At 32.1% G+C, this 27,478-nt stretch overlaps 1 protein-coding gene across 1 annotated transcript in view; it reads left to right on the plus strand.

Annotated features, from left to right (window-relative positions):
- Positions 1-27,063, plus strand: part of LOC111512994 (uncharacterized) — a 52,961-nt gene extending 25,898 nt beyond the window's left edge. Inside the window, exons 10-15 of the mRNA XM_074185713.1 lie at positions 6,723-6,890; positions 11,872-12,028; positions 14,590-14,842; positions 23,075-23,185; positions 26,592-26,694; positions 26,753-27,063. Coding sequence (XP_074041814.1) covers positions 6,723-6,890; positions 11,872-12,028; positions 14,590-14,842; positions 23,075-23,185; positions 26,592-26,694; positions 26,753-26,904 — 944 coding nt within the window. The 3' untranslated portion in view covers positions 26,905-27,063. The remainder of the gene's footprint in view (positions 1-6,722; positions 6,891-11,871; positions 12,029-14,589; positions 14,843-23,074; positions 23,186-26,591; positions 26,695-26,752) is intronic.
- Positions 27,064-27,478: the final 415 nt, after the last annotated feature.

Raw genomic sequence — 27,478 nt, forward strand, 5'->3', positions numbered from 1 at the left:
TAACAAAATTTTTCCCAATCTCCGTTGGCATAAATAATGGGATAAATGGTATAAATAATTGGCCTATAAATTTTAAACTTCGTGGAGCCCTTTAGAAAGTATAATAATTAAAAAAAAATTGTATGACACTTTTTTATATCTTGCTGTTTTAATATTTTTTTCTGCTTCAGAAAAAAAATATAACATTGGTCAATATTTGTTAATGACAAATTGTTAAACTAATAAACAATTGAATAATGAATAAAAAAAAATTTTTGCCAAACTATTTGAAAGTGTAATTATGATTTTAGAAAGCAAAATTATTTTTTAACTAATTATTTAAACAATCGAAATATAAAAAAAAGATTTTCAACAATTAAAAATCAAAATTGAGAAAAAAAAATTTTTTTCAAATCATAATCATCTCTAGACAACAAAATAGCAAAAAAAATTTTGAAAAATATTGAATTTCTCAATTTGTTTAAAACAATTTAACAAACAAATTACGTGAAAAATTCATATCCTTTGTTAATAACTGCCATTGTTTAATGTGAAAACAGACATAGCTAAATATCAATTGAAAAAAAAAATTTCATCAACAATTTTTAGATATTTCATTTTGCAATAGTTATAAAAAATCATAATTAACAAATTGATAAATTTTTATGAACTTTCATCGCAGGATCGTATGAAGTGTATATATTTTTGGAGTTATTAACGAAAAACTAAATACCATTTTTTTAAATCCCATTTTGTTAATAACAATTGCAATTTTATACCTGCACCAAAATCCTTCAAAAACATTTTTCTAGAGGTGATTCCGAATCGAATGAGCTATCGCTCATATTTTTAGGACCTTTATCTCTATTTTCCATGTTTTTGAACTTGTTGATTAGACTAATAGTGTATAAGGTGCTGCATGACTTCAGGCAGCTTCTAATTGTTTTCAACGAATTCCGAATTCTTGTATTCGATTCGCATAATATGGAATTCGAAAATATGATCACATCAGTGATCAAACTCAAAAAAATACGTATAAGTCAACTCCTCACTCTCATTCACAAAGTTTTGATTATTGGTCATTCCACGTATCTACTCAAAAGTCTAATAATGCGTAACCTGAATAGATAAACAAATTTCTTAGACCTGACTATTACAGATAATCAAAAATCTAGATAGGGAAATTAAAACATATTGTTATTGTTTGGAAATGTCCTTATAGGTCGAAACTGCAGCAACATTAGTTACGAATAAAAGTGGTAAAAAACAGAAAGTTTTATATCTCATTTTTCATGATCTTCTACCACCTAGTAACGGCTACATCCATCAATTCACACAGTACATTTTACTGAATCACCACTAGTCCTAATCATATGTGTTTCAGTTACTGAAAAAAAAAAACAAAACAATTTAGTTTCTCCTCCATTTCACAGTATCTTTGAATTATTGAAAACAGAAACTTTGAAACAAATAATACAAAACAAAAACCCAACCTGTAATGAAAGGTTGAACTAGAACCTCTAGCATAGAATAAATCCAAAACGAGCACTGTTTCCAAACCTCAGAACTGCAAAACTCTACAAGACGCCAATTCGATTGGGGAAATGCGCGTTGAATACGAGTATTGCAGTTCTGGTGTTAGAAGACAGTGCTTGTTTTGAAAAAACCCAAACTTTAAAAGAAAAACATGTCCAGACTTCTTAACAAAATTTCAACTTAACAACGAACATTTTCGGAACTAATGTGTCCAATTACTTCAAGAAATTGTTTCCGAAACCGTTGTACGAAATTCTTCTGATATTTTTATTGTAATACTTTCTAGGAATTTGGTATGGTCAACATGGTGTACTGGCAAGAAATCAATCACTCACAGTTTGTTTTTTCATCAGACAGTTAATATAATTCTTCGAATTTGTTACAACAATCACATGTCACCACCACCTTGAATTAATTTTATTTTGGTGATCATTCTATCGACATTGAATTCGAATCTCGCATGCATGAAATAAGTATAAATTATATATCAGAGTCATTAACAAACAAGAATAATCAGTGGTTTTGATTTCCGTCAATTATTTTCACGAGATATGTAAAATTGATGACTTGTGAGATGTATTTCATGCGTTCAATTAAAATTGGACAAAATGCATTCATGCAAAGTTAATTATGAGTTGATGCCGATGATAGTTCTTGAAAGTACTGCCGTTTTGTTAGTAGATGCATTGAAAAGCAAAATATTCTGTGAAGAAGCATACAAGATGTTAAAGCCTTCCAAATATTCAAAGATACGGTGGTTTACGGCTTTCAAAAATCATGAAAAATCTGTTAAAAAAAATATGTTTATCTTTTTAGTTCAGTGTTCTTTGAAAGCCTGTTTTTTAAATTTTTAAAGTATATTTTATTTGCATTATTCAATTCCGTATGCTATAAAAGCGTGCTTTTTAGTCTTTTCAAACTATACTTATTTTATCTAAACTTTGGGATCAATCAGTCGTATATTGTTTACAAAAATGACCATTTATATTTTCGGTTACGTACAGCGCCATCTGCCCGCGAATAGATCAAGCAATAATGTCGATAATTCTGTCAAATACAGATCCCGAGCTTGAGAATTACAAGCAAACTGACAAACAAACTAACATACATACAAGCTAATATAAAGCGTGTAATGAAAAAAGTCGTAAACCCCCATATCCTTAAATATTTGGAAGGCTTTAACATCGTATATGCTTCTTCACAGAATAGAAAACAAAGATCAACAGACGTTTCTATCGTATGTCACCCATATTTGGAATAAGGCAACCCAGAAACATGAAGAGTCAAGAGATGTTGCGCTTGATATTTCTAAGGCATTTGACAGTATATGGCATGAGGGTTTGCTGCCCAAACTTCGATGCTATGGCTTGTCGGATCATTTTTGTGTATAGCTCTCCAGCTTCCTGAAAGAATGTTTCCTGCAAGTGGCCGTCGATGGATATCTCTTGAATACTTTTACCATCAACGCTGGTGTTCCCCAGGGATCCATATTATCTTCAACCATTTTTTTACTGTATATCAACGACTTATTGGAAAAAACCAGCCATATTGCTTTGCTGACAACATCACACTTGTCTCTTCATTCCATTTGGATTCCAGGACATCGGCTGAGGCTGTTTTAAAAGATAAATGCCTCCGAACCGGATATAATAATGTCAAGTCAAACAATTCCGCTTTCTGCTTCGATAAGTTTGTTGAGGGTAAAAAGGACAGCAATATATTTTGACACAATCATTTTTCTGAAATTGCAAGGTCCGCTTCTCAACTATATAATATTCACTGTCGAGGGTGTTTTCCTTCTCACGATAGTCGATGAATATTACCCCAAGCACATCCCAAAATACCGAGGCTATAACCTTTCCAGCCGATTGTTGTGCTTTCGGGCGCTTTGGACGAGGTTCACCAATTGCTCTCTACTCAAATGACGATCGTTTTGATCTCAGAGTGAAATGATAAATCCGTATTGCATCCATTGTCACATATCAACGCAAAAATTCCGTTTGTTATGTTCGAACATAACAAACACTGCTCAGAATTATCAGGACGTTCTTGTTTTTGCTCAACAGTGAGCTCGCGCGGCACCCACTTTGAACAGAGCTTTCTCCTATTGCTCATGCAATATGGATCCAACACATTTTTTCATGTCTCACGCAACTTCATTTTTTGATCAATCGAAAAGATTTTGTGTTTTTATGTTTTCTGGTGTTACTGTCTCATTTGGACGTGCACCACTTTTGCATCATCGGTGTCTACTACCACGTTTGAAGTCAGCAAACCAACGGTCAATTGTTGTTTCTGATGGAGCGGAGTCCTCATTACACTTTCCAAGCCATTGATTAGCTAGAGCGGTATTTTTCCCATCAAGAAGAAGTGTTTAATTAAAACACGAAATTGTTTATGATCCACACTGTATATATATTACTTGAATCTTGTCAGAAGTTGCTCGACCTGAAATTCAGTGAAAAGGTTTTTTAATCGAACTTATTGTATTATAAATTCAACAGAAGGAAAGGAGTTTTTCTTTAATGAAAAAGCATTCTTATAGAAATGTTGTAAATTATGCCCTAAAGGAAGTAACGCTGGCCGCTGCTGGTAGCCATAAATCAATTGTGACGTGACCAAGATCACGCTTAACTCGACGTGCGCTAGCGGCCGTTCCATTCGTGTCGCTGCTTCGAGAATAATGCTCCTGATGTTTCGCGGCTGTTCGATGTTCGCGCCGCTTCGATAGAATTCTGAAGAATTTTCCAGTGCCTTTAATCTCCAAATATAGAAGTCAAGTAGAAGTAACAGTGCAGTACGCGAGGTGATCTAGCGATAGACATTCGAATAATAGTTGAAGCTTTAGGTGAAGTGTTTATTGTATTTAAAAGTAAAATAAAGTCAAGTCTAATTATTGTTCAGTGTAGTCAATTATTGGTCAACTCACGGGGACAAACGTAACAGTAACTTATGAATAGACCGTTATCTACTTGATGAAAATTAGTAACATTTTCCATGATGATAATTATCCAATTTTCATACTATAAATTTAATTCCATACGCGTTTCGCTATACATTTGCTTCATCAGTTGGACTGGTACATTAAACTATTCTATAATATCTTTTATTTAATAATAGGTAATTACAAAACTTAATTAGATATATAAATAATTCTGGTAAAACAATCAAAATACAATATCACTTCTAGCAAAACAGTTAATTTATAAGTATGTTAATAATTGACATTTTATGAAAACAAGTTCGACAATGGTAAGTGAATAGCCATTTGTTGGTCGTTTAAAAAAAATCAATGTTTGCATTAATTTTCCGTATGTAATATGTCGTAGTCCATGTTATTTTCTGAAAGGTGGCAATCATAGGGGAAATAAGTGAAATTGAAGTCCTACCTATATAAACTTTTAGGCACAATCATATGTTAGTTCGTAGACCTCTGATTTGTTATCTTTTTCCATTTTTCACTAGTTGTTCTTCATAATATGTCTAGCCGAAGAGTAAACAGTCTTATGAGTTATGCTAATGTTCTCTTTCGTTAGTAGTCTTTTCAATTTTATCTGATGATTTTTCTGTATATGTGATTGTTTCATAGGTGTTAGTTCAATGTGGGATTATCCTTGGTTAATGGCCCATTTGAAAAGTTTTTTATCAAGGATGAGATGAATCATGTTCAGATTTAAGTTGTTGTTAACTGCAATTACTTTTATGAAATTTAATTTCTTATTAAAATTATCTGTGGACATAAGGATACTGTTGATTATGTTACGGTATACTGCTAATTTATGTTGATGAGGATGATCAGAATGGTTATTGATATTTGTGTGAAAATCGATCGTCTGGTCGTCGGGCTCAAACCTCCGTTCCACATATCAGTCGACTGAATGAGTAAAAGGAATATCACTGACGTTACCATCTGGTTCCTTTATACTATTTGAGGTATACTACAGTCGAACTGTTTTCATTCAATGATAAGTTTTCTGACACTGTCTTGTCTTCATATAAGTGTGATTGAAACGTTCTTTCTTCCTTTTAGGATATTCCATCATGAAAATGCTTGCGGTGCTTTAATCTACATCAGTTAAAGTTCAAATTTTCATATTCTGTCCTTCCATCTTAACTCTAAATGTCATGATGGATGATGTGAAATAAGTTTTTCATCTAATGAATCCTTTCGAGAAAATTTAAAGGAACGTAAAATATAACAAAATATGTCAATGATGCATATAGCTAGTTGAAAATAATGAAAAAACATTCACTCCTGCCTTTTTTAAATAGTAGCACCAAGCTATCTCAAATTTCTTGTACCGTAACTTCACCTTTGTTAACTTTCTGATTAGTCTTTGATTTCTTTTTCCTGATATTGAGCAAAAACAAGTAATATTCTGATGATCCAGAACTCATTTACAATTTAGGAATTTTACTGCCAGATAAAAACATATTTTATACTAAAATCGTATTTAGAGTGTTCATGCAAATGGTGTGATAAATAAATGCACACTCCTAACTCGCATTGGATAAATAAAAAATAAAATCATTGATACTGTCAAAAATGGACTTGTATTGGAATATTTTACAGGCTGAATCATCTGAAGTACTGGAATACAATTCAAACGTAACACGACAAAACATTTAGTTTAACAATAATCAAACTGTCTAAGAATATTTGGCCATAATCTTTGAGTGATTTGAGAGTCGAGATGAACTTAAATGACCAGCGAAATCACCCGATATGATCTCACTTGATTGTTCCAGTAAGGTCATTCAAAAACTGTGTGTGAAAAATTTGCATTATTTCATAGAATTGTAACTCTGAAGTGGTTTTCATTTTGACTTCGGTGTCAATATATGAAATTCATTTCAAATTTTGAGTTGAAGGAAATTTTACTTCGAAATTTTTCTTGATATTTCTACACTGAATTTGAGGTGAAATTTTTTTCAACATTTTTTTCTAGATTTTTCCTTAGATGTCAACATGAAAGTCGATTTTGCGCTACAAAATATTGGTTTTCATTGTGAAAGGTTAAGAATTTTAGAATAAATATTAAACTTCATCCGATATAATCTCATTCGTGCGTTATGGAACTAATATACTAATAACCGATCCTAATTACCTGTAACAAAAGCAATTTATCTTGTTTATTGCGTGACTGATGACTGCTGTATCTTATGTTTTTTCAATCCACTCTCATTTTCATATATAATTGTTGAAGTGGATGCACGTACTGGTTGTGATTTGAAGCATTTGAAAACAAGGAAAATGCCAATCAAGGAAATAGAAGTTGTCGCAGTTTACGAAAATGATAAATGTTTAAAAAGGAATGATGTCCAGGGCTTAATGGAATGGATTGGAAAACAACCCCATTTACCAGAATTAACAGGTGAGTGAACCAGATTTTTTTTATGAATCTTCACTCTGAAATTTAATTTTGTTCCGCACGAGAAAATATATCTTTTTCGAGAGGTTTGCCCTGAAATTCCCACACGATTTTGATATCTTATATTATTACCATGAAGCAGGTAAACATATCGTGAATTGTTGTCATTGGAAGACGTCAAGTTGTTTTGTTCAAATTTGCAAGAATATTTAGAGCTTAGTTGGGCAGTTACCCAAAAAACGAAATTGCGAACTTATTCAGATATCAAATTGTTAGCCATGCAACCAACCATTTATAGGGCAGAAAGAGAATGTGGAGAGGTATCCTTGCATTAATCTGCCTGAAACTTCAAGATCTCATGTTTTACCACAAAACAGGGTTAATAGTCTGGTAGGAAAAGCGCTAAAGATTCAATTGGAATACCTTATCGAAAGCTTAGGGTCTCGTACAAAACCAGAATTGATATGCTCGCATTTTCGAAATAGAAGGAAGTGTCCTAAATACGACTAAGCATAAATCTTAAGAATACCTAGATGTTTCAGGACTTTGAGGCGTATTATTTTGTGAGAAATCTGGTGATTAGGTATAATGAATGATGGATGGAACGATCTATTTGGAAAACGGAAAATTGTTCAAATGAAATAAAATTCAATGCAAAAGCGAAAAGACTCAGTAAAACTGCTTAATTTAAAATTGAAAACAGACAATTCTAGGATACATTAGTTTTTTGGCTTTCTACTTCTCCATCTTGGAACAAAAAATGCGGAAATCTTCCAAAAAAAACAAAATTTGTGTTTTCCAGTGACATAAAGTTAGCCAAAATGGTACTGATGGGGTTTTACAAGACAAATACACTATTGCAGATGATAATCTTCCTCTAAAGTGACATTAGGTCATTTTTTTATCATTATGTTGTGCAGCATCCTTATGAATGATATCTGTTTGAATTCCATAACCGATGTTTGGAATACAAACTGAATGGGGAAAAGTTATTTTCGTATGATTCAATCTTCATATAAAAGTAGTCGTTTCTAAAGGGTTTTTTCCGGTGTGTATCTGAAAAAAAAATCTCTGGACGATCTACAAATCTTAAAAAAATTTGTTATTGTAGTTATTATCTTTCTCTTTTTTTTTGGAGGTAGCCCACATTTTTTTTCAATAATAGAAGAAGTAGAAAACTGAGAAGCAAAGCTTTTTTGCCAAATTTTATCTATACTGACCATCAGTACTACGATATAACAATGGCCTGTTCTCGCTCCGTGACATTATGCCTAAATGTTTTGAATAGAAGATTTACAGGGTGTTTCAAATTCGATCCTCACCATTGGGATCTCGGAAATTGTGAAAGATACGAAGATGGTTAAATTGGGGCAAAGTTGCGGATCCACCTGACTAACGATATGTTGTTGAAAAAGTTCCGATTATATCCGGAGATATCCGGAAAAAACAAAGATTTCGGAAATTAATTTTTATTTTTTTCTGACTTCATTTTTCGAAAGATTCGAAAATAAATTGCACTTTTACATTGCCACTTTTTTCCTGCTACATAATGGTGTTTTCAAATTTACTATCCGACGTTTTGTCTTCCGGCCATCATCAACTTTATGTTTTCTTATAGGCGCTACATTGAATTCTTTCTGATTTGGATATAACCAGATTTTAACCGTTTGAATGACGTATCATAAGTTATCATTCTTATTCGAAAAATGGAAGAAAAAGCATTAATTCTTATCATAATAGGCTTTGACTTTGATGTTTCTAAATTTGACTTTCAATTTGTTACACTCAATGACATTTTGTTATTGCACAAGTCATTGAATTTTTGCCGAAAAATTGGTTTCACACTGGCTTTACAAATACGATAGAAACAGTGTTAGGACATCGGAAATGTATTCAAACTTGTATCCCGAAAGACGACAACCACATCGAACTATGTTCAAGTTATTGGATCAAAATCTCACAGAGTTTGGTTCGTTTGAATGAATAAATACGGAGGCACAATCAAAATTTGATAAATGGGGTGCGTGTGAGGTAAATTAGACATTGTGTCCTTTTCAATGAAAATATAACTTTGAACAAATAACAATAATTAACTAAAATGTAAAGACGAAATTAAATCACAGCAAATGCTTCAAATGCTGGCCTTGTTCAAGATAACTTTACTGTGCCCTTCTTCGAATATTATTCACTGCGCGATTAATTTCTCTCCTCCTCAATCTTCTGTACTCTCAAACAATGCTGTGTTGAGGGTCCTCAATATTTTGATATTCCCTCTTACCATAAACTCTATTTTTCAGTGTATCCCATAAGAATGTGTCCATAACACTTAAATCTGGGGACCTTGCTGGCCACCTCAACGGCCCATTATTCCCTATCCGTTTAGCATCAAACCTTTCAGTCAGGTAATTAGATAGTCGTCTGGTAGTGTGCGGTGGAGCACCATCATGTTGAAACCAGATGTTTTTATAGTTAGCCAAAGGTAGATCATCCAAATAGTTTTCGAAAATCGACATTAAAAACTGGTTTCTCCATATAGAATTCCGCCGAATAAATGAGGACCCAAAATTTCATCTTTGTAAATTCCTGCCCACACGTTTACTAAATCGCATTTGAGGTCGAATTTTTCGGAACTGCCTGGGGTTGTTTATGCTCCAAATGTGTTTGTTAATTCGGTTGAATATCCCACAATTCATAAAAGTGCCTTCATCGGTCCAAATTACATTTTCCAGGAAAACAAGAAAATCAGGTCTTCTTATTAGCCAATTACAAAATTCTAATCTTCTTTTGAGATCACCTGGATGCAATTTTTGAGATATGTGTATTTTGTAATATTTTAAACCGCTTTTTTTGAGATGTCTCCAAGCACTTGTATGACAAATATTCATTTCGGAGGAAATTTGACGTGTAGATTTCCTCAGGTTCATGTTTATGTGCAAATTAATAATTTGTATTAAAAAGGACACGATGTCTAACCTACTTCATACATATCTCATTTATCAAATTTTCTTTAGTTTCCTGGTTCATTCTGTCGCCGTATTTTTTCGTCGGCTTTTCAAATGAACCAAACTCGGTGAGATTTTCATCCAATAACATAGTTCGATGTGGTTGTCGTCTTTCGGGATACAAGTTTAAATACATTTCCGATATCCTAACATTGTTAGGTCATTCGCAGGTACATGCGAAATTGAAACACCCTGTATATTTAACCACTAGTTGATATTAAGTATTGAGATTTCAATGAAATTAGTATATTTTGTTGAACAAACCTGTTGAGGAAGATTTCAAAATTTTTTCTTCAATAACGGAAAAGTAGATAGCCGAAAAGATTTTTTCAGAACTTTATCAATACCTACCATCAAAACAACGATATGTTATAGACCTGATCTCGTTTCGCGACATTATGATAGGAGAACTCCGAAATGGTTTGACCAGGATAACATTGATTATATTCAAGGCCAATCAAAAATGTTTGATCATTATGACAATGACTGGAAGCCCAAAATGAAAGAAAAAAACACCATTTATATTGTGTACTATTGTGGTCATGTTCCGCTATCAATTTTGTGAACTCAACAGAAAATCTTCATTCCACCACTAGTTGATATTAAGTATTAAGCTTTCAATGAAATCAGTATATTTCTTTGAATAAACAATTTTTTTTCAAAACTCATCCCACTTCTCTTCTCTTCGAAATTTTTCTATGGTGAATAAAGAAATATATCCATTGATAGGCCTTTGTTTGAAAATTCACCCCTCTCAACTGTGTATTATATTTTTGGTAGGTTTAGTAGATTTGTTTTGTATGATAGCTCTGTATCATATATCTCATCTTTCTGAAAGGGATCATCTATTCTAATTATACGATTTCTATGATAACTTCATTATGGTTTCACTTCCAGTTTCAAAAGGTCCTCATTTACAATATATGTTTTCACCATGTATCATTTCGATGGATATCAATAAATAAACGAACAATAAGATACTTGATTATCATTAAGTGGTCTATACAATTTTTACGATAACAAATAATATCAATAATAAGATAACTCGGAGACATATAAAGAACAGCAAGTCAGACATGAACAAAGACAGCAAATCAGGGGTCCACAAAATAACATATGGATGTGCCCAAAATGTTTAAATTGGAAGTACTTCGCAAAATTTGGGAACGAGAATATCTGGACAAAAATTAAACTTGCTGGAGTCTCTGGAACACAATAAACGGAAACATTCAAATTTCTTTTTAAACGACCAACAAGAAGTTATTCACTTACCATTCTCTATTGAAATATGATATTTAAATTGAAAACATAATATTTTCAGAAGAAATCAGTTTTTGGGAAAAAATATTTTTGGTTTTCTACTTCTCCATTATCAAACAAAAATGTGGAAAACTTCCAAAGAAAGAAAATGAATGCAATAAAAACTATTCATAACTATGCAAACAGAAAGAGAAGATCATTTCGAAACAACTGCTTCCATACAAAAATCACTTTTTGGCATTCAGTATATACTACAAACGTTTGTTATGGAACTGAAAGAGATCTCATTCATAGGAACACTGCACCAAATAATATATGAGAGAATACTGATATAAAATGTCACTTACATGGAATACTATCATCCACAATGGTGTAGTTCGAAGTTTTGTGACAATACCCTTGTCTCATCACCTCATCAGCATCGGTTTCAAGAATATTACATCTAAAAAAATCTGATCTAGTGACGATGACAGTGCCTATTCACATTCAAAAATTTAGTTAAATCCAACCATAAATATTTCATTTGAATTGAAAACAAAATAGTTTCAAATGAGATCAGTTTTTTGAAAGAAAAGTCATCGTCATTTTCTACTTTGGAAATTTCCAACCTTTGTACTTTGTAGAAGTACAAACCCAAATAACTTCCTTCCAAATTATGATGTCTTCCATCATTCATGCTATGATTTACCATTTATCTTTTTTAAATTGCATACTTCTTTCAGAGTTGCAGGCTACAATGTTTCTTCAGAGCTGTTACTACAGTAATGAGCTGGCGAAATATACTATAGATTATTACTTCACAGTGAAGACTTTATGTCCTGAAATTTTTGGAAACCGGAATCCTAGGGATCCATTGATACAACAAGCTATAAACTGTGTGTAAGTACAAAATTTTCATTTCCTTCAATTTTTTTCTGAAATGGCTTATTCATTGGTTCATCAAAGGGTCCTGTAGAATCATGTTCACTTCGAAATTAATTTTCAATAATTCATGCCTGAAAAAACGTTCATTCTATCTGTCGATGTCGGGCGGAACATTGTATCATTATGCCGGAAAATATAATCACCTCCCGGTCTATCAATATGTATAGGAAAATCACCCAATCCAACAGAAAACCTACTAACAACCAAGAATGCTTTGAAAAAGGGCATAATGGAAATATGTAAAATATTCAATACAAACTATTTGAAGTTGAATCAATCAGTCGAGTGCAAACGATGTCAGAAAATTATAGTATTCACCAACGACGAAAAGGTAGACTTGTTTTTTCTCTATTCCAAATGCCACCGAAATGCAAACCAAACTATACAAATATTTGGGAAAGAACGTTTTTGGCTTTCAACTACTCCATCTTGATACAAAAAAGAATGAGGGAATCTTCCAAAGAAAGGAAGGAAGTAATCAATTTGAAAATAAGTAACCCTATACATGGATGTGTAGATCATGCAAAGAAGCAACTTTCAGACACAAACTGAAAGAAAGTTCTCCTGAAACAGCTACTTTCATATACACATTGAATTACACGAAAGAAAAAAAATCTTTCGAAACAAATACTTCTATATGAACACTGAATTATACAGAAAATACTTTTCTCTACTCAGTTTGTATTTCAAACATTCGTTGTGGAATAAAAATCAGATATCATTCACATGAGTTCTACTTTAAATGAATGGTAACAAATTACACTTACATGGAACACTGTCATCCTCACTGGTATACATCGATGTTTCGCCTTAAGACACTTGCTCCAAGGCTCTTCAGTACCAAATTGGATAACATTATAGAAAATACACACAATTCATTCATGAATTACGATTTTTAATGTCACGGAATAAGCTTGATCTGCTTATATCTGCTTATGTCATCGATGACATCGTAATGATATTCATTCACCTATTTGATTTAATCCCAGCCAAGAGGAATCTCATTTGAATTGAAGGGGTTATATTTTTAGGAGTGATTAATTTTTGGGAAAGAAAGTTTTTGGCTTTCTACTACTCCATCTTGATACAAAAAAGGATGAGGGAATCTTCCAAAGAAAGGAAGGAAGTAATCAATTTGAAAATAAGTAACCCTATACATGGATGTGTAGATCATGCAAAGAAGTAACTTTCAGACACAAACTGAAAGTCCTCCTGAAACAGCTACTTTCATATAAACATTCAATTACACGAAAGAAAAAAAATCTTTCGAAACAAATACTTCTATATGAACACTGAATTATACAGAAGATACTTTTCTCTACTCAGTTTGTATTTCAAACATTCGTTGTGGAATAAAAATCAGATATCATTCACATGAGTTCTACTTTAAATGAATGGTAACAAATTGCACTTACATGGAACACTGGCATCCTCACTGGTATACATCGATGTTTCGCCTTAAGACACTTGCCCCAAGGCTCTTCAGTACCAAATTGGATAACATTATAGAAAATAAACACAATTCATTCATAAATTACGATTTTTAATGTCACGGAATAAGCTTGATCTGCTCATATCTGCTTATGTCATCGATGACATCGTAATGACATTCATTCACCTATTTGATTTAATCCCAGCCAAGAGGAATCTCATTTGAATTGAAGGGGTTATATTTTTAGGAGTGATTAATTTTTGGGAAAGAAAGTTTTTGGCTTTCTACCACTCCATCTTGATACAAAAAAGGGGATGAGGGAATCTTCCAAAGAAAGGAAGGAAGTAATCAATTTGAAAATAAGTAACCCTATACATGGATGTGTAGATCATGCGAAGAAGTAACTTTCAGACACAAACTGAAAGAAAGTCCTCCTGAAACAGCTACTTTCATATTAACATTGAATTACACGAAAGAAAAAATTATTTCGAAACAAATACTTCTATATGAACACTGAATTATACAGAAGATACTTTTCTCTACTCAGTTTGTATTTCAGACATTCGTTGTGGAATGAAAATATCAAGATGGAGTAGTAGAAAGCCAAAAACTTTCTTTCCCAAAAATTAATCACTCCTAAAAATGTAACCCCTTCAATTCATATACAAACTGGAACGAAATTAACGATAATTTGGTTCAATTCATAAACCTCGTACATGGTCAAATTATGTGACTGTTTGTAAAGAAAATGTTGCTGATGTGTTGCTTTGATATGTCGATTGTAAAAATAACATCGATGAAGAAGTTTCCGTCCGAGAAACTGAAGAACTATCAGGTGTGTCGAAACGTGCTGGTGAAAAAAATACAAATATCGCCTGTACAAAATTATACAAATATATATCAAACAAATTATGCAGAACCCATAATCCCCTACTCATAAAAACATAATTTTAATCTTTGGCAATATATTATTTGCTTCAATATTCAGTTATTGTTATAGTGTAAAATACATTTTTCATTGCATTTTCTGTGATATGATATACATTGTTGAAAATAAATCACAATTTGTCTATTATGTTTTCAGATTGATTACGCCTCTTCCAAAATTGACGCCTCAGGATGAATTAGTTATTTTCATTAAAATGATGGACTTCAACCCAGATAATTACAATTTTGCTACACAAATCAAGTGTTTCGATATGATTACCCTACTTCATTTGCACAAAAATGGGCCTCCAAAGGGTGTTTTGATAATTATGGACATGAAAGGAGTCGTTTTTGGGCATTTTCTCAAAATTGGTGTAGTGGTTATGAAGAAATTTTTATATTATCTCCAGGTAAATTCCATAAAATTGGTCAAATCATTGGATAAGAAAGATAACAAAATACATTTACTTGATTCAATTAAATAAAAATGTATAACTTGCACCACTTATCATCATCTTCAGGCTCAACTAGTTTAACTATTCACAAGATAACTTTTGCCTTCCCAGTCGCTGTTGCACTTATATTGTCAATGAATAAACCGTTCTCAAAAAGGCAGATGGAATATCTCTCGGCATTCACGATTACTTTTAGTATATTCTAGAATGACAATGGATAAATATAATGATCCTTTTAGATCGAAAATGCTTTATATAATTCTATACACGTAAAAAACTATGCAGGGTGTTCCAAATTAAGTGGGCATCACTGCCAACTCCGGTATTATTGATGCTACGAATTCGGTTAAATGGGCAAACCAGTAGCATTTTTAATGGACTGTCGCGTTTTCAAAATATTTCATAAAATGATATTTTTTTTAAATGGAACACCCTATACTCCATAAGACAGCTGACAGCTGACATTATTATTTTGAATGATTTCCGGGTTTTGCCGTGGTCTTCTTTGGTTATAATCTCCAAACGTTTCGACTTCAATTGCCGCAGTCATCTTCAATCGCGTGGCCGAAGTACTCTTCTTGACTTGTCAACACGTCTGTTAGAAACCATCCCAAATAAATACCCCATATTTCATCATGCATTTGGATTCGTAAAAACATTCTCAACAACAGAGCTCATATCACATTTCTTATGTGGACTTATGTGGAAATATTTATTTATTTCACTAGTACAAAAAATGTCTTCGTTTTGGCAAATAAATTCTCATGATTGTCCAAACATCCAATTTTGGTACGTATACGAATGTTAATATTTTGTTACTGAAAGCAAAAATAAAAAATTGCACTGGGATTTGAACTCGTGAAACCATTGATCATCATGTCGTACCACTCACTTGACACCACTGAGCTATTTGGTATTTATTTACAAAATTTTAAAGCCATTTCACTATAGCCGTATATATTTTGTAAATCAAAATATATAGACCGGGAGCCCGTGACAGAAATTTTGACCCCATTTTTTACCGTCTGCTTTTTTCAGAGGACATATTTACAGCCACAAGCAACAGTATTATGCGTTAAACGAATTTTTTCCCATGTTACACATACCTAAACATTAACTCTAGTCTGCATAAAAAAAGAGCTTCTTTGACCAACATTTTACCGTCATGCGACCACATTCATGCGACCACAAAAAAAAATAATTGGCAAACGGGTACATGGTGTTCTGGCTCAAGCATGAATTTTTTATTTGACCAAAAAAATGGTTAACTAATTTTACCGTCTGTCAAGCACATGAAATGAACGAACTTTCACAAGGCAGACGGTTTGCCGGTGTATTAATAATTTATAGGCATTAGTTAACTAACAATTTTTTACAGTGTCTCTGAACCATTTTTTACCGTCTGCCTGTTGAATGTAATAAAGTTCCATAATAAAAATGTCCTGCGACAACTGTTGGCAGACAAGGATTTAGGGGCAAACACAGTTGCGAAACAGCACTGCAGTATGTTTTAGATGAGTGGAAACTAAACCAATATAATAAATTAATCACAGGTGCTGTTTTTTTAGATCTTCAGAGGGCATTTGAAACTGTTAACCGCTCTTTACTTATTAGAAAACTAGAAAGCTTTGGTATTATTGATGATGCTTTAAAATGGATGATGGAATATTTAGATAATAGAAAACAAAAATTAAAATTAAATAACATTTTATCTTCCGAAATTATAAACGAGTGTGGTGTACCGCAAGGTAGCGTGTTAGGTCCTCTTCTATTTTTATTGTATATCGATGATATTTTATTTATAATTGAAAGATGCTTTGTTCATCTGTTTGCAGATGATACTTTAATATATTATGCATCAAATGATCTGCTTGATATAATTAATGTAATAAATGAGACACTAAAATCTGTATATAACTGGTGCTGCTTCAACTCGTTGAAAATTAATAAAAATAAAACAAAATTCATGATTATAGGAAATGAGAAGCAGTACCATGACTTCAAAAAATATAATTACAATATTAAAATATCAAATGATGAAATTGAGTTAGTAAGAAAAATTAAATATTTGGGTGTAATTGTAGATAATAGAATATTTTTTAAGGAACATGCTTCATATATTATTAAAACAATAGCATTCAAAATTAATTACATAAGTAGGCAATCTAAGCACTTAAACCAATGGTCGCTTTTACTTTTGTATAATAGCTTGATTTTACCTCATTTTACTCATTGTGGAACCATCTTGTACTTACTAAACCAAAATGAAATTGAAAGACTTCAGAAACTTCAAAATAGAGGAATGAGAGTAATATTATCTTGTGATAGAAGAACACATATAACATTAATGTTGAATACATTAAAATGGTTATCAATAAAAAATTACTTTCGTTATTTAGCATTAATATTTATTTTTAAAATTAAAACTGGTGATGTTCCTGTATATCTACGTGACAAATCAAAGTATAACTTTGAATATCATGAATACAATACAAGAAATCGCAATAACTTTCATATACGTCAGACTAGTAATGCCAATTCAAATAATACAGTTTTCATTAAAGGAGTTCAAGCATTCAACGAACTACCGGAGGATATTAAGAATGCTACCTCTCTAAATATATTTAAAATAAAATTAAAAGTGCACCTTTTAGACCTACAAAGTGTTTAGTATAGGAACCTGCTAATACAGTTTTTTTTTCTTCTTTTTATTTTATTTATTGTGCTGTTTTTATTTATATGTTTCAATGTACATGATTTTAAATTTTAAATTTTAATTGGGACATTTAAATTTTTAAATTAGATTAAGACTAATATTGTAACTGCATTAGCTTGTGCTAAATAAACGATACATATATATATATATATATATATATATATATATATATATATATATATATATATATATATATATATATATATATATATATATATATATATATAATATATATATATATATATATATAATATATATATATATATATATATATATATATATATATATATATAATGTTTTAAGTACAGGCAGACGCGAATGAACTTGCAGAAAAATTGATAACTTTTACCAATATTTTACCGTCTGCCATTGTTTCCTTGCAATACATATGATTATTAAGTAAACTAATTGTTAATTAGCAGACGAATTAACCGTATTTATACAACTAAACAATAATTTTTAATTTGCAAAAAAAATACCTAATAACTTTGACCAACGTTCAACCGTCTGCCATTATTTCCTTGCAATATATAATTATTGAATAGACGAACTGTCAATTGGCAGACGAATAGACCGTGTTTAGATGAGAGTGGTAGACAATTTTTTATGATACAAGTGTCAATGTTACTTCATAAGAGCAAATTCAGTAGGATCTACAACAAAAAATAAGGTAGCAATTTAATAATCAATTTTCGTGATACAGTTCAAAGGATGTGAAAAAAATACAAAATTATTTAAACGATACGTGAACATATGCTACTACATTTATTTATTTTCGATTAATTACGTAAGGTAATATTTTCGATATTTTCACGCTGGATTTTCATTTCATTGAGTTCTCATAATTTCTTAAATACTTTTTTTGAATGTTTTCTGAAAAAAAAAAAATAAATGTATGGATTCCCATATTTTCACTTGAATACAAAAAAAAATCAATATAGTTTATTGTATGATTTTCACTATTAAAGGGTTTTACAAAAACCGATACACGTGTTTCGCTATACAATAGTTTCCTCGAGCATGAACTGTTTATGCTATTGTATAGCTACTTAATAGCGAAACACGTGTCGCGGTTTTTGTAAAACCCTTTTTCAGTGAAAATCATACAATAAACTGTATTGATTAGTTTTTTAATATAGATTTTCAAGTATCGGTCAGTTCTATTCAAATATATGCTGTTCTTTAAATTTGTTGCTGTAACTCTCTGGCACATGGTGGTAGATTGGATGCGTCAAACGATGTAACTTGTTTCTTGAAAGACTCCTTGTTATCTATTACTCCGTAATGTCTTGCAAATATCCGAACTCTCGCTTCAGTCTTGAGACTTTGATTAACTTATTTTTGGTTGTTCCATACATACCTACTGCACACAAATTCTTCGATTATTGGTGCAGTGTCGGCAACCAAAGAAGGATTCGCCAAGTCTGCAAAAGTTTTTTCAATCTTTTCGTTGCCAATGAAATCGACAAAGGTTTTTTTACCTTTTTTTATAAAAAGCTGGTGTAAAATAACAGCCGGTTAAGGCATGCAGGTAAACCAGCGCAAAGCTAAAAGCCAAGAGCATGGCCGATTTATGTGTCATTTATGAATCTGCAATTGTTTCCAAAACCAAATTGAGAAGTAACATTGACACACATCACAAATTGTCTACCTCTCTCATCTAAACAGGGTCAATTCTTCTGCCAATTGACAGTTTGTCTACTTAATAATTATATATTGCAAGGAAACAACGGCAGACGGTCAAAATTAGTAATTTTTTTCTGCAAATTGAAAAACATATATATATATATATATATATATATATATATATATATATATATATACATATATATATATCAGCACGGGGATTGGAACGGGTGTGCAGTCGGAGACAAGAAAAATGAGAACTCTTTTTTCTGTTCAAGCTTTCGAAACTTTATGTATATGAAGCAAGCATATACATAACCTCAACTTTCGTAAGTAATGTACAACAAATTTTGACAATTGTTAAATTTTCATCTTATCATCTAGAGTTCCTGAAGAAGAGTCAATAAAGTCTCGAAAGCTTGAACAGAAAAAAGAGTTCTCATTTTTCTTGTCTCCGACTGCACACCCGTTCCAATCCCCGTGCTGTTTCTTAACTTAGCCAGTCGTGCTAACCGTCAACCTCTATATATATATATATATATATATATATATATATATATATAAATATATATATATATATATATATATATTATAAACAAATTAAAAAATATTTTTCAGTTGTATAAACACGGTCTATTCGTCTGCCAATGTATTTTTAATACTGAAGTTTATATCTTACCAAGTTTTATATGGTAAAAAATGGTTCAGAGACACTGTAAAAAATTGTCAATTTACTAATGCCTTTAAATTATTAATACACCGGCAAACCGTCTGCCTTGTGAAAATTCGTTCATTTCATGCTACTGTTAGTCTATGCTGTGCTTGGTAGACGGTAAAAAATTAATTTTAGTTAACCATTTTTTTGGTTAAATAAAAAATTCATGCTTTAGCCAGAGCGCCATGTTCACACCATGTCTGCCAATCATTTTTTTGTGGGTTGCGTAACCTATCCTTCCGGTCGCATGAATGGCATACGGTAAAATGGTGGTCAAAGAAGCTTTTTTTATGCAAACTACAGTTGATGTTTAAGCATGTGAAACATGGGAAAAAAATCGTTCAACGCATAATATTGTTGCTTGTGGCTGTGAATATGTCCTCCGAAAAAGGCAGACGGTAAAAAATGGGGTCAAAATTTCTATCACGGGCTCCTGGTCTAATATTTGCTATAATGATAACATTGAAGCCGTTTTTGTACAGAAAATAATGTAGCGTCATATCAATACGGTTGGAAAAAAAAATGTGTTCGAATCGATGAAACGTTTTGTAATATCTGAAGATACAGAAATTGACGTTTCAGCCTACTTTGATGTTATTCGAAATAATTCCATTAGAGATTTATCTAGAGAAATAGCTGTTCCACCGTCTGTTATTCAATGAATTCTGAAGAAACATACAATTTCTCCTTATAAGTTAAGACCACTGCAAACATTAGAACCTGGTGACACTGAGAGACGATTGGCATTTTGTCGGTGGTTTATAAATAAATGCAGACAAGATCCAAACTTATATAGAAATATTATATGGAGCGATGAAGCTAATTCTTTAAATTGTGAGATGTATAATAGAAAGAATTTTAATTATTGGAGTAGACATAATCCATTTCTAGTCCATCCCCACAATCCGCAAAGACGATTTATAATCAATGTTTGGTGTGGTCTATTTAGAGGCAAAATTATCGGTCCATTTTTTTACCATGGTTCTTTGAATGGACCTCGTTACATTAATTTATTAACAAGAGTGTTCTAAGAGTTTTTTGATAATCTTGTTCTGGAGGCTCGTTAGATGATCTATTTTCAGGATAGAGGCACCAGCACATAATTTCAGTGGCGTAACGAATGTTGCGAGACTGTTTTGGAAACAGATCGATTGCTACAAATGGTCCTGTTAAATGGCCTTCCCGTTCACCAGACATGACATCTCTAGATTTTTAATTTTGGAGATTCATGAAATATGAGGTGAACAAAATAAAACATAATAATGTAGATGGACTGAAAAATTATATTGAAACTATAATCAATAGAATTGATGACCGAATTGTGTTGAAAGCAACAGATAGTGTCAAAAGAAGGATCCAAATATGTGTTCAACAAGAAGGCGGTGTTTTTTAATATTCACTTGATATTTTATAGCTCTTCATTTGTACTATTGAAGGAATAAAATATTTTCGCATAAGTCGGTCATTTTCGACTTTAGGAAGAAAGGTGATATGAACTTTGTTGTTGAAAATTTTATTACGAATCGAAATGCATGATAAAATTTAGGGTGTTCCATTAAAAAAAATATCATTTTATGTAATATTTTGAAAACGCGAATGTCAAGTTTTTTTTTTGTTTTCGGCATCGAGAATGCCATCAAAAATGCTACTGGTTTGTCCATTTAACCGAATTCGTAGCATCAATAATAACAGAGTTGGCAGTGTTGCCGACTTAAAACTGTTCCATCTTGTAGAATTCCGATGAATACTCTGAAATCTAGGAAATTAAACTTATTATTACAATCATCTCGTACCCTGAATATTTTTCTAAAGCATCCAAAATGAGATAAGATATACGCTGCCTGCTCAAACAGTAAGATGAATTTGAATTTTTGTCAAAAAATAATTATTCATTCATCAATTTCTATTATGTCCCCCTGAGATACACTTGTGCCAGCGTTTTTTCAAATCTTCGAAGCAGTTTCGATATGCACTTTTTGGGCGATTCGATTTTTATCTCCTCAATTGTCGCAAAATTCCGTCCTTTCATGGATCTCTTCAATCTTGAGAACAGGGAAAAGCCGCAGAGACCAAATTTGGTAAATATGGTGTCTGAGACATGATGACGGTGTTGTTTTTGGTCGAAAAAATTACAACGAGGGAGCAAGTGCATTATCGTGATGCAAAAGCCAGGAATTGTTCTTCCACAATACCGGACGTTTTCTTTGTATTGCTTCTCGCAAGCGGCGCATAACTTCAAAATAATACTCTTATTCACGACCATGTGGTAAAAACTTCTGATGTACTTCGCCACGGTAATCGAAAAGAACAGTGAGCAAAACCTTGCTCTTGATCGTGGTTTTTTCGGTTCGGATCTCCTAGGCTCTTCCATTGTGACGATTGGACATTGGTTTCGATGTCATAACCACATACCCATGATTCGTCACCAGTTATGACCCTTTTGAGCAAATCTGGATTGCCATTTACTTCATTCAACAATTCCTGAGCGATGCTCATGCGACAGTTTTCCTGGTTAAAATTCAGCAATTTTGGAACAGACACGCTTTATGCCCAAAATTTCCGAAAAAATTGCATGGCATAAGCCAATCGATATGCCGACATTCTCAGTAACTTCTATAATAGTGACTCAACAATTTTCTTCACTGTCTCAACATTTTCATCAGTAATTGATGTGCTGGGGCATCCTAAGCAAGCGTCGTCATTCACATCTTCTCGACCTTCTGTGAAAAGCTTGAACCGCTTGTTAACATTTTTCTGACTCATTTTCTACAGAAGATCTTATGCAAATTATTTGATCCATGTTTTTCGATAGCAGAAAATCGTCGAACACGCAAAACACTTCCTACTTTTATGCCTGTCATCAACAAAGTAAACATGCTAAACGAAATTTGAACATTCACTTCATTTTTTGACCAGTACACGTATATCGAAATTCCTTCTTTGAGGAGAATTATTTTCGCGTGTGACTCATAATCTTGCAACCTGGAAACTCCAACACCCTATCCAATTATTATTATTAACATTCAGGTACGTTAAGTTGAGAGAAGTGAAAAGTTTTCAAAGTGATTTAGTGTACCTGATATTTGGATTTGGTGTATCTGTCATTTTTACATAAAATACATTGTTTCAGGAAGGGATGCCGATAAGGTTGAAGAGTTTACAATTTTTCAATATTGTCCCATTCATGGATAAACTATTGGCCCTAATAAAACCTTTCATGAAAAAAGAATTGTTTGATTCGGTGAGTTCCCATTGAATATTCGAGATTATCAATCTTCATTGTCACTAGAAGTGACAAATAGTAGCGACTTTACTGAATATTACTGGAGTTTTCTCCCAACACCAAACCGTTATTTTTTCATCACCTCGATACGTGTTTCGATCACCAATTGACCATCTTCAAGAGAAAGAGGTTGATCTTCCTCTTGAAGATGATCACTCGGTGATCGAAACACGTGTCGGGGTGTTAAAATAACGATTTGATGTTGGAAAAAAGAATTCCAGTAATAATAATTACTACACCAAAGGTTCCAAACAGTGCATGACAACTTTACTGAAATTAAGATGCAAGAAAAAATGAAATAATATTTTTTCTGGTAAAATATGATATTTCAATAATTAAAGCATGCAAGAATTTCCCAAGTTATACCTACTGAAAATGAAGCAGTTATGCATAATGCGAATCAAAACAACGTGTTTATAATGAAACAATTATTTATATTTTCAAGCAATGCCTACCGCAAAGCATTACAGGTTGGGAGAAAACATGTCGGTAAAATGCAAAAAGATGTCAATTTTTTTTAAAGAGGTCAATTTTTGATACAAAAATCATTGCAAAATCTTCAACCCTCTAAGTGGAGCTGTGTTCCCAGAAAATGAACTATTTTATTTAAAAATTTTATGAAGAATACAGCTGTATTTCATTATTATCACTAACACCTGAAGGGTGGGGTAGCAAAAATGTTTCTTCTTCATGCAGTAGAGGTAGAGGCGGTGTTATTGGGTTGCAGTTTCAAAGAAGTACAGACAATGTATGCCCGACTATAGTCCATTCGGTATTGTCTGAGAGTTAAATAATTTCAAGAATACAAACATGTCGGTACATCAAAGAAAGCATCATAACTATGTTGAGACAACTGTCTCAAGCATGTGGCACTGCAATCCATCCACAAAGTCACTGAGATATTTCTACCCGCTATGCACTTTGAGGGCGCCGCTCACGAGGCATTAAAATAGTGACTTGCGTCAAGGAACGTCAAAAGAAGCGGCCCACGCTTTTTGTCATATTGCGTTTAATATAGTATTATTAGGCGTAGAACTGAGGGTATTAACATAAATTTTCCAATGATATAGTCTGTATGATGCGAAGATAATTGAAATGTCGTAAAAACTAATTTTGTTTAAATATTTCATCCTGAGGATAATTTATATTTGAGTTTTTTATTTAGAATTGTTATCTTCTACAGATCTATACATTTAAAAATAAATACAAATGTAGAAAGAGCAAAAAATGACTGCATTCAATGAATTAGCTTTTTGAAAAAAAATCTAATTTGTCAGTAACTTGAATTCAGGGAATTTTGCATATAAAAATGAATATGTATCATCTGGTGACTTTTAAAAGACTCCATTTTCTTACTCCAACCTATTTGAATCAATAGTTAAACGATTTGTTGGGTAATTCTTAACTGGATGAATCAATTTCATTATTATTGATGACAACTGAAATTATTTTTTCTGATAATGAATCTATGCGATCATCCAGATCCCAGCAGGTCCCTACTTCGATTCTGATTGTTTTGTGGATACATTTTCCCAAGCTTCTTGGTCGACTGTTTACTGTATAAGCATTTCTTTACTTCACACAGTTTCAAGGTCTTGTTATTCCTTGAGCTCAAACCAACTCTATTGTATTCAATCCAGAGTGATAAGGTGGCAACCAAAGAACCGTCATTTCTTCGCCAACCGAATTTTGACTTATGACGTTTAGCCAAGTTGAGGAGCTCCGCTTTCAACATGATTAATTCGAAAGAAACAGCTTTCATTTGTAACCACTCAGTAATATTTGCCTTCCTCCAACACGATGTCGGCAGCTTCTCGACTCATCTACTGTGGTAACTTGCGTTATCCATTACTACTACGAATCCCTGCGAAAGTTTTTCAGGTATGTTTTCAAACCATTCTTCGAATATTGTGGCATCCATTTCTTGATATTGATCTCCAATATTTTTCGATTCAAACACTATCAATCCATCTTTCACGAATCCCTCACTGCTGCCTATGTGAGTGATGATCAAACGACGACCTTCTCCAACTGGAAATTTGAAACCAGTCGACCAACCTTCCATGAAGGTTTGTATCCCACTTTTGATGATCTGGTCTTGCCAAACCTTCGAGACAGTATGACTCTCATTGACCCATGTTTCATCCAAATAAAAAATAGATTTACCCAGTGTTCTGGCTTTCTTTATTTCTCTTAAATAGTTTCTTCATCATTCTACAATCTCTGATTTTTATAGAAAAATCAGAGCATGTTAACAGACATGCTCTTTCTGCATTTCATTAGTTCGATCTTCCATTGTCTAATATGATATAAATTGATTAGAAATTCCTGAAAGAATCTATAAAAAAATAAGAAGATTTGCTGAAGAATAACAATTATATTGAGCAAAGAAAATTGAAATTACAATTAAATAAAATACAAGCAACAATCAAAAATTGAACCATTAATACGAGCTGAAAATTAAAAATCATTAACAAGAAATGAAACGTTTTGATTGTTAGTATCCACAATCGTCTTCAGGTGACGACCCGTTGTAAAACTTGATACGTTAATAATAAATCGTTTTTCACACATTTGTTTTTATTTTCATTAATTTCAGATTGTCTGAATATCTTGTCAAACGGTTGTGTTGGTTACCATTAATTTGAAAGTCAGATTTGAATGTTTCAGCTTATTTTTGACCAAATGAATGTACCAAATGAAGGTACATAATTTGAATTTATGTGAGGATGACAAATCTCATAGTATTTTTGGTATATTCAAGTTGATTATGGCTCCTTGTAGTTTAACTTGAATATACACTTTATAATTTTGCTTTGGAGTTTTTTAATTGCTTTCAATAAGGAATTTGTTGCCATTAAACATATTGATATTGGATATTGAATTTTTGAATATACCAATGAAAAATAAATCAATTTGTTATTTTTATGGTACAAAATGTATTATTTTGAATTAAATTCCAATTATAAGAAATATGTTACTTCTAATAATTATTTCAATATATTGTCTACCTAATGAATTTTCATCTAGAATGAGACCAAGAAATTACGCACTATGAGAAAAATTATTCAATATTTTCATTATGGAATTCAATTGGATCTTTTAAATCAATCGATTTAGACCTGTTTGATATAAACATATACGAAAATGTCTGAAAATTCAGTGACATTTTATGGCAATGAAGAGATAATGATATTTGATCAAGGTCATTTGAAATAATAATATTAATTTCTTGCACAATATTTTCATTGTAAATTGAAGTGGTGTCATTAGCGAACATTTGTAATTCACCAAATCAAATACCAAAGGGCTTGGCTCTAGGGATAATGACATATTGTTCTGATGTAATAACTTGTTTTTTCAGATGGTACTACATACCGATTTAGATTCTGTATATAAGTATATACCAAGGGATAATTTGCCGCAGGAATACGGTGGATCTTGTGCATCTCTGCAGATTTTACAAGGTGAAAATTGTATTACACAATATTATCCTGCAAAAATTGATTTACAATTATTTTTCAGAAATATATAAAGCGCAGATTAATGATAATGCAGATTTTTTCAAATTCCAAGATTCCCAAGTAGTAAATGAGTCGAAAAGACCTGGGAAGCCCAAAAGTGTTAGTGATGTGTTTGGAGTAGAAGGGACCTTCAAAAAATTGGAAGTTGATTGAGTAAAAAATAACTTGTGTGATTGTAAAATGATTTTTTATAATGTATATGAATATGTTTTTAAATTGGATTTGTAATTCGATATACATGTACTTACATATCAATATAACGAAGTATTTTGGTGTTATACGAGTATAAATATATTTTTTCTATTTCCTCTCCTCTCTCGTTTTTTTTAAATGACACGGCGGCCACTCCCTTACTCAATATGATCTATCTTGGTCTTTGGCCAATTCTATTTGTTTTTATTTTATTTTGTGTGATCGAAATGTTCGTAACCAGTCTCAAGTGTAATAAATATTTATAATTATATTTCGTGTCTTTACTATTGAAGACACTCCTGAAGAAGCCATTGTATGGCGAAACATGTGTTGAGTTTTTGTAAAACTGTTTGGTGAATATCTCACAATAACGTGTTTTTTTGTTTGTTCATCAGGTCTATTCAAATATTCTTCAAAATTAAAAATTAATGTACTCAAAGTTCAAGATAATATTTCACCTAAGGCAGGAAATTCGCTAGGAGTTCTTTCGGAGGTGTCTTCAGAAATATTTGATTTTACGGAAAAAAAACAGAAA

This window comes from Leptinotarsa decemlineata, unplaced genomic scaffold (assembly GCF_025532065.1).
Source record: "Leptinotarsa decemlineata unplaced genomic scaffold, Ldec_3_MD MMD2_tig00078346_RagTag_RagTag, whole genome shotgun sequence".
NCBI classification, from domain to species: domain Eukaryota; kingdom Metazoa; phylum Arthropoda; class Insecta; order Coleoptera; family Chrysomelidae; genus Leptinotarsa; species Leptinotarsa decemlineata.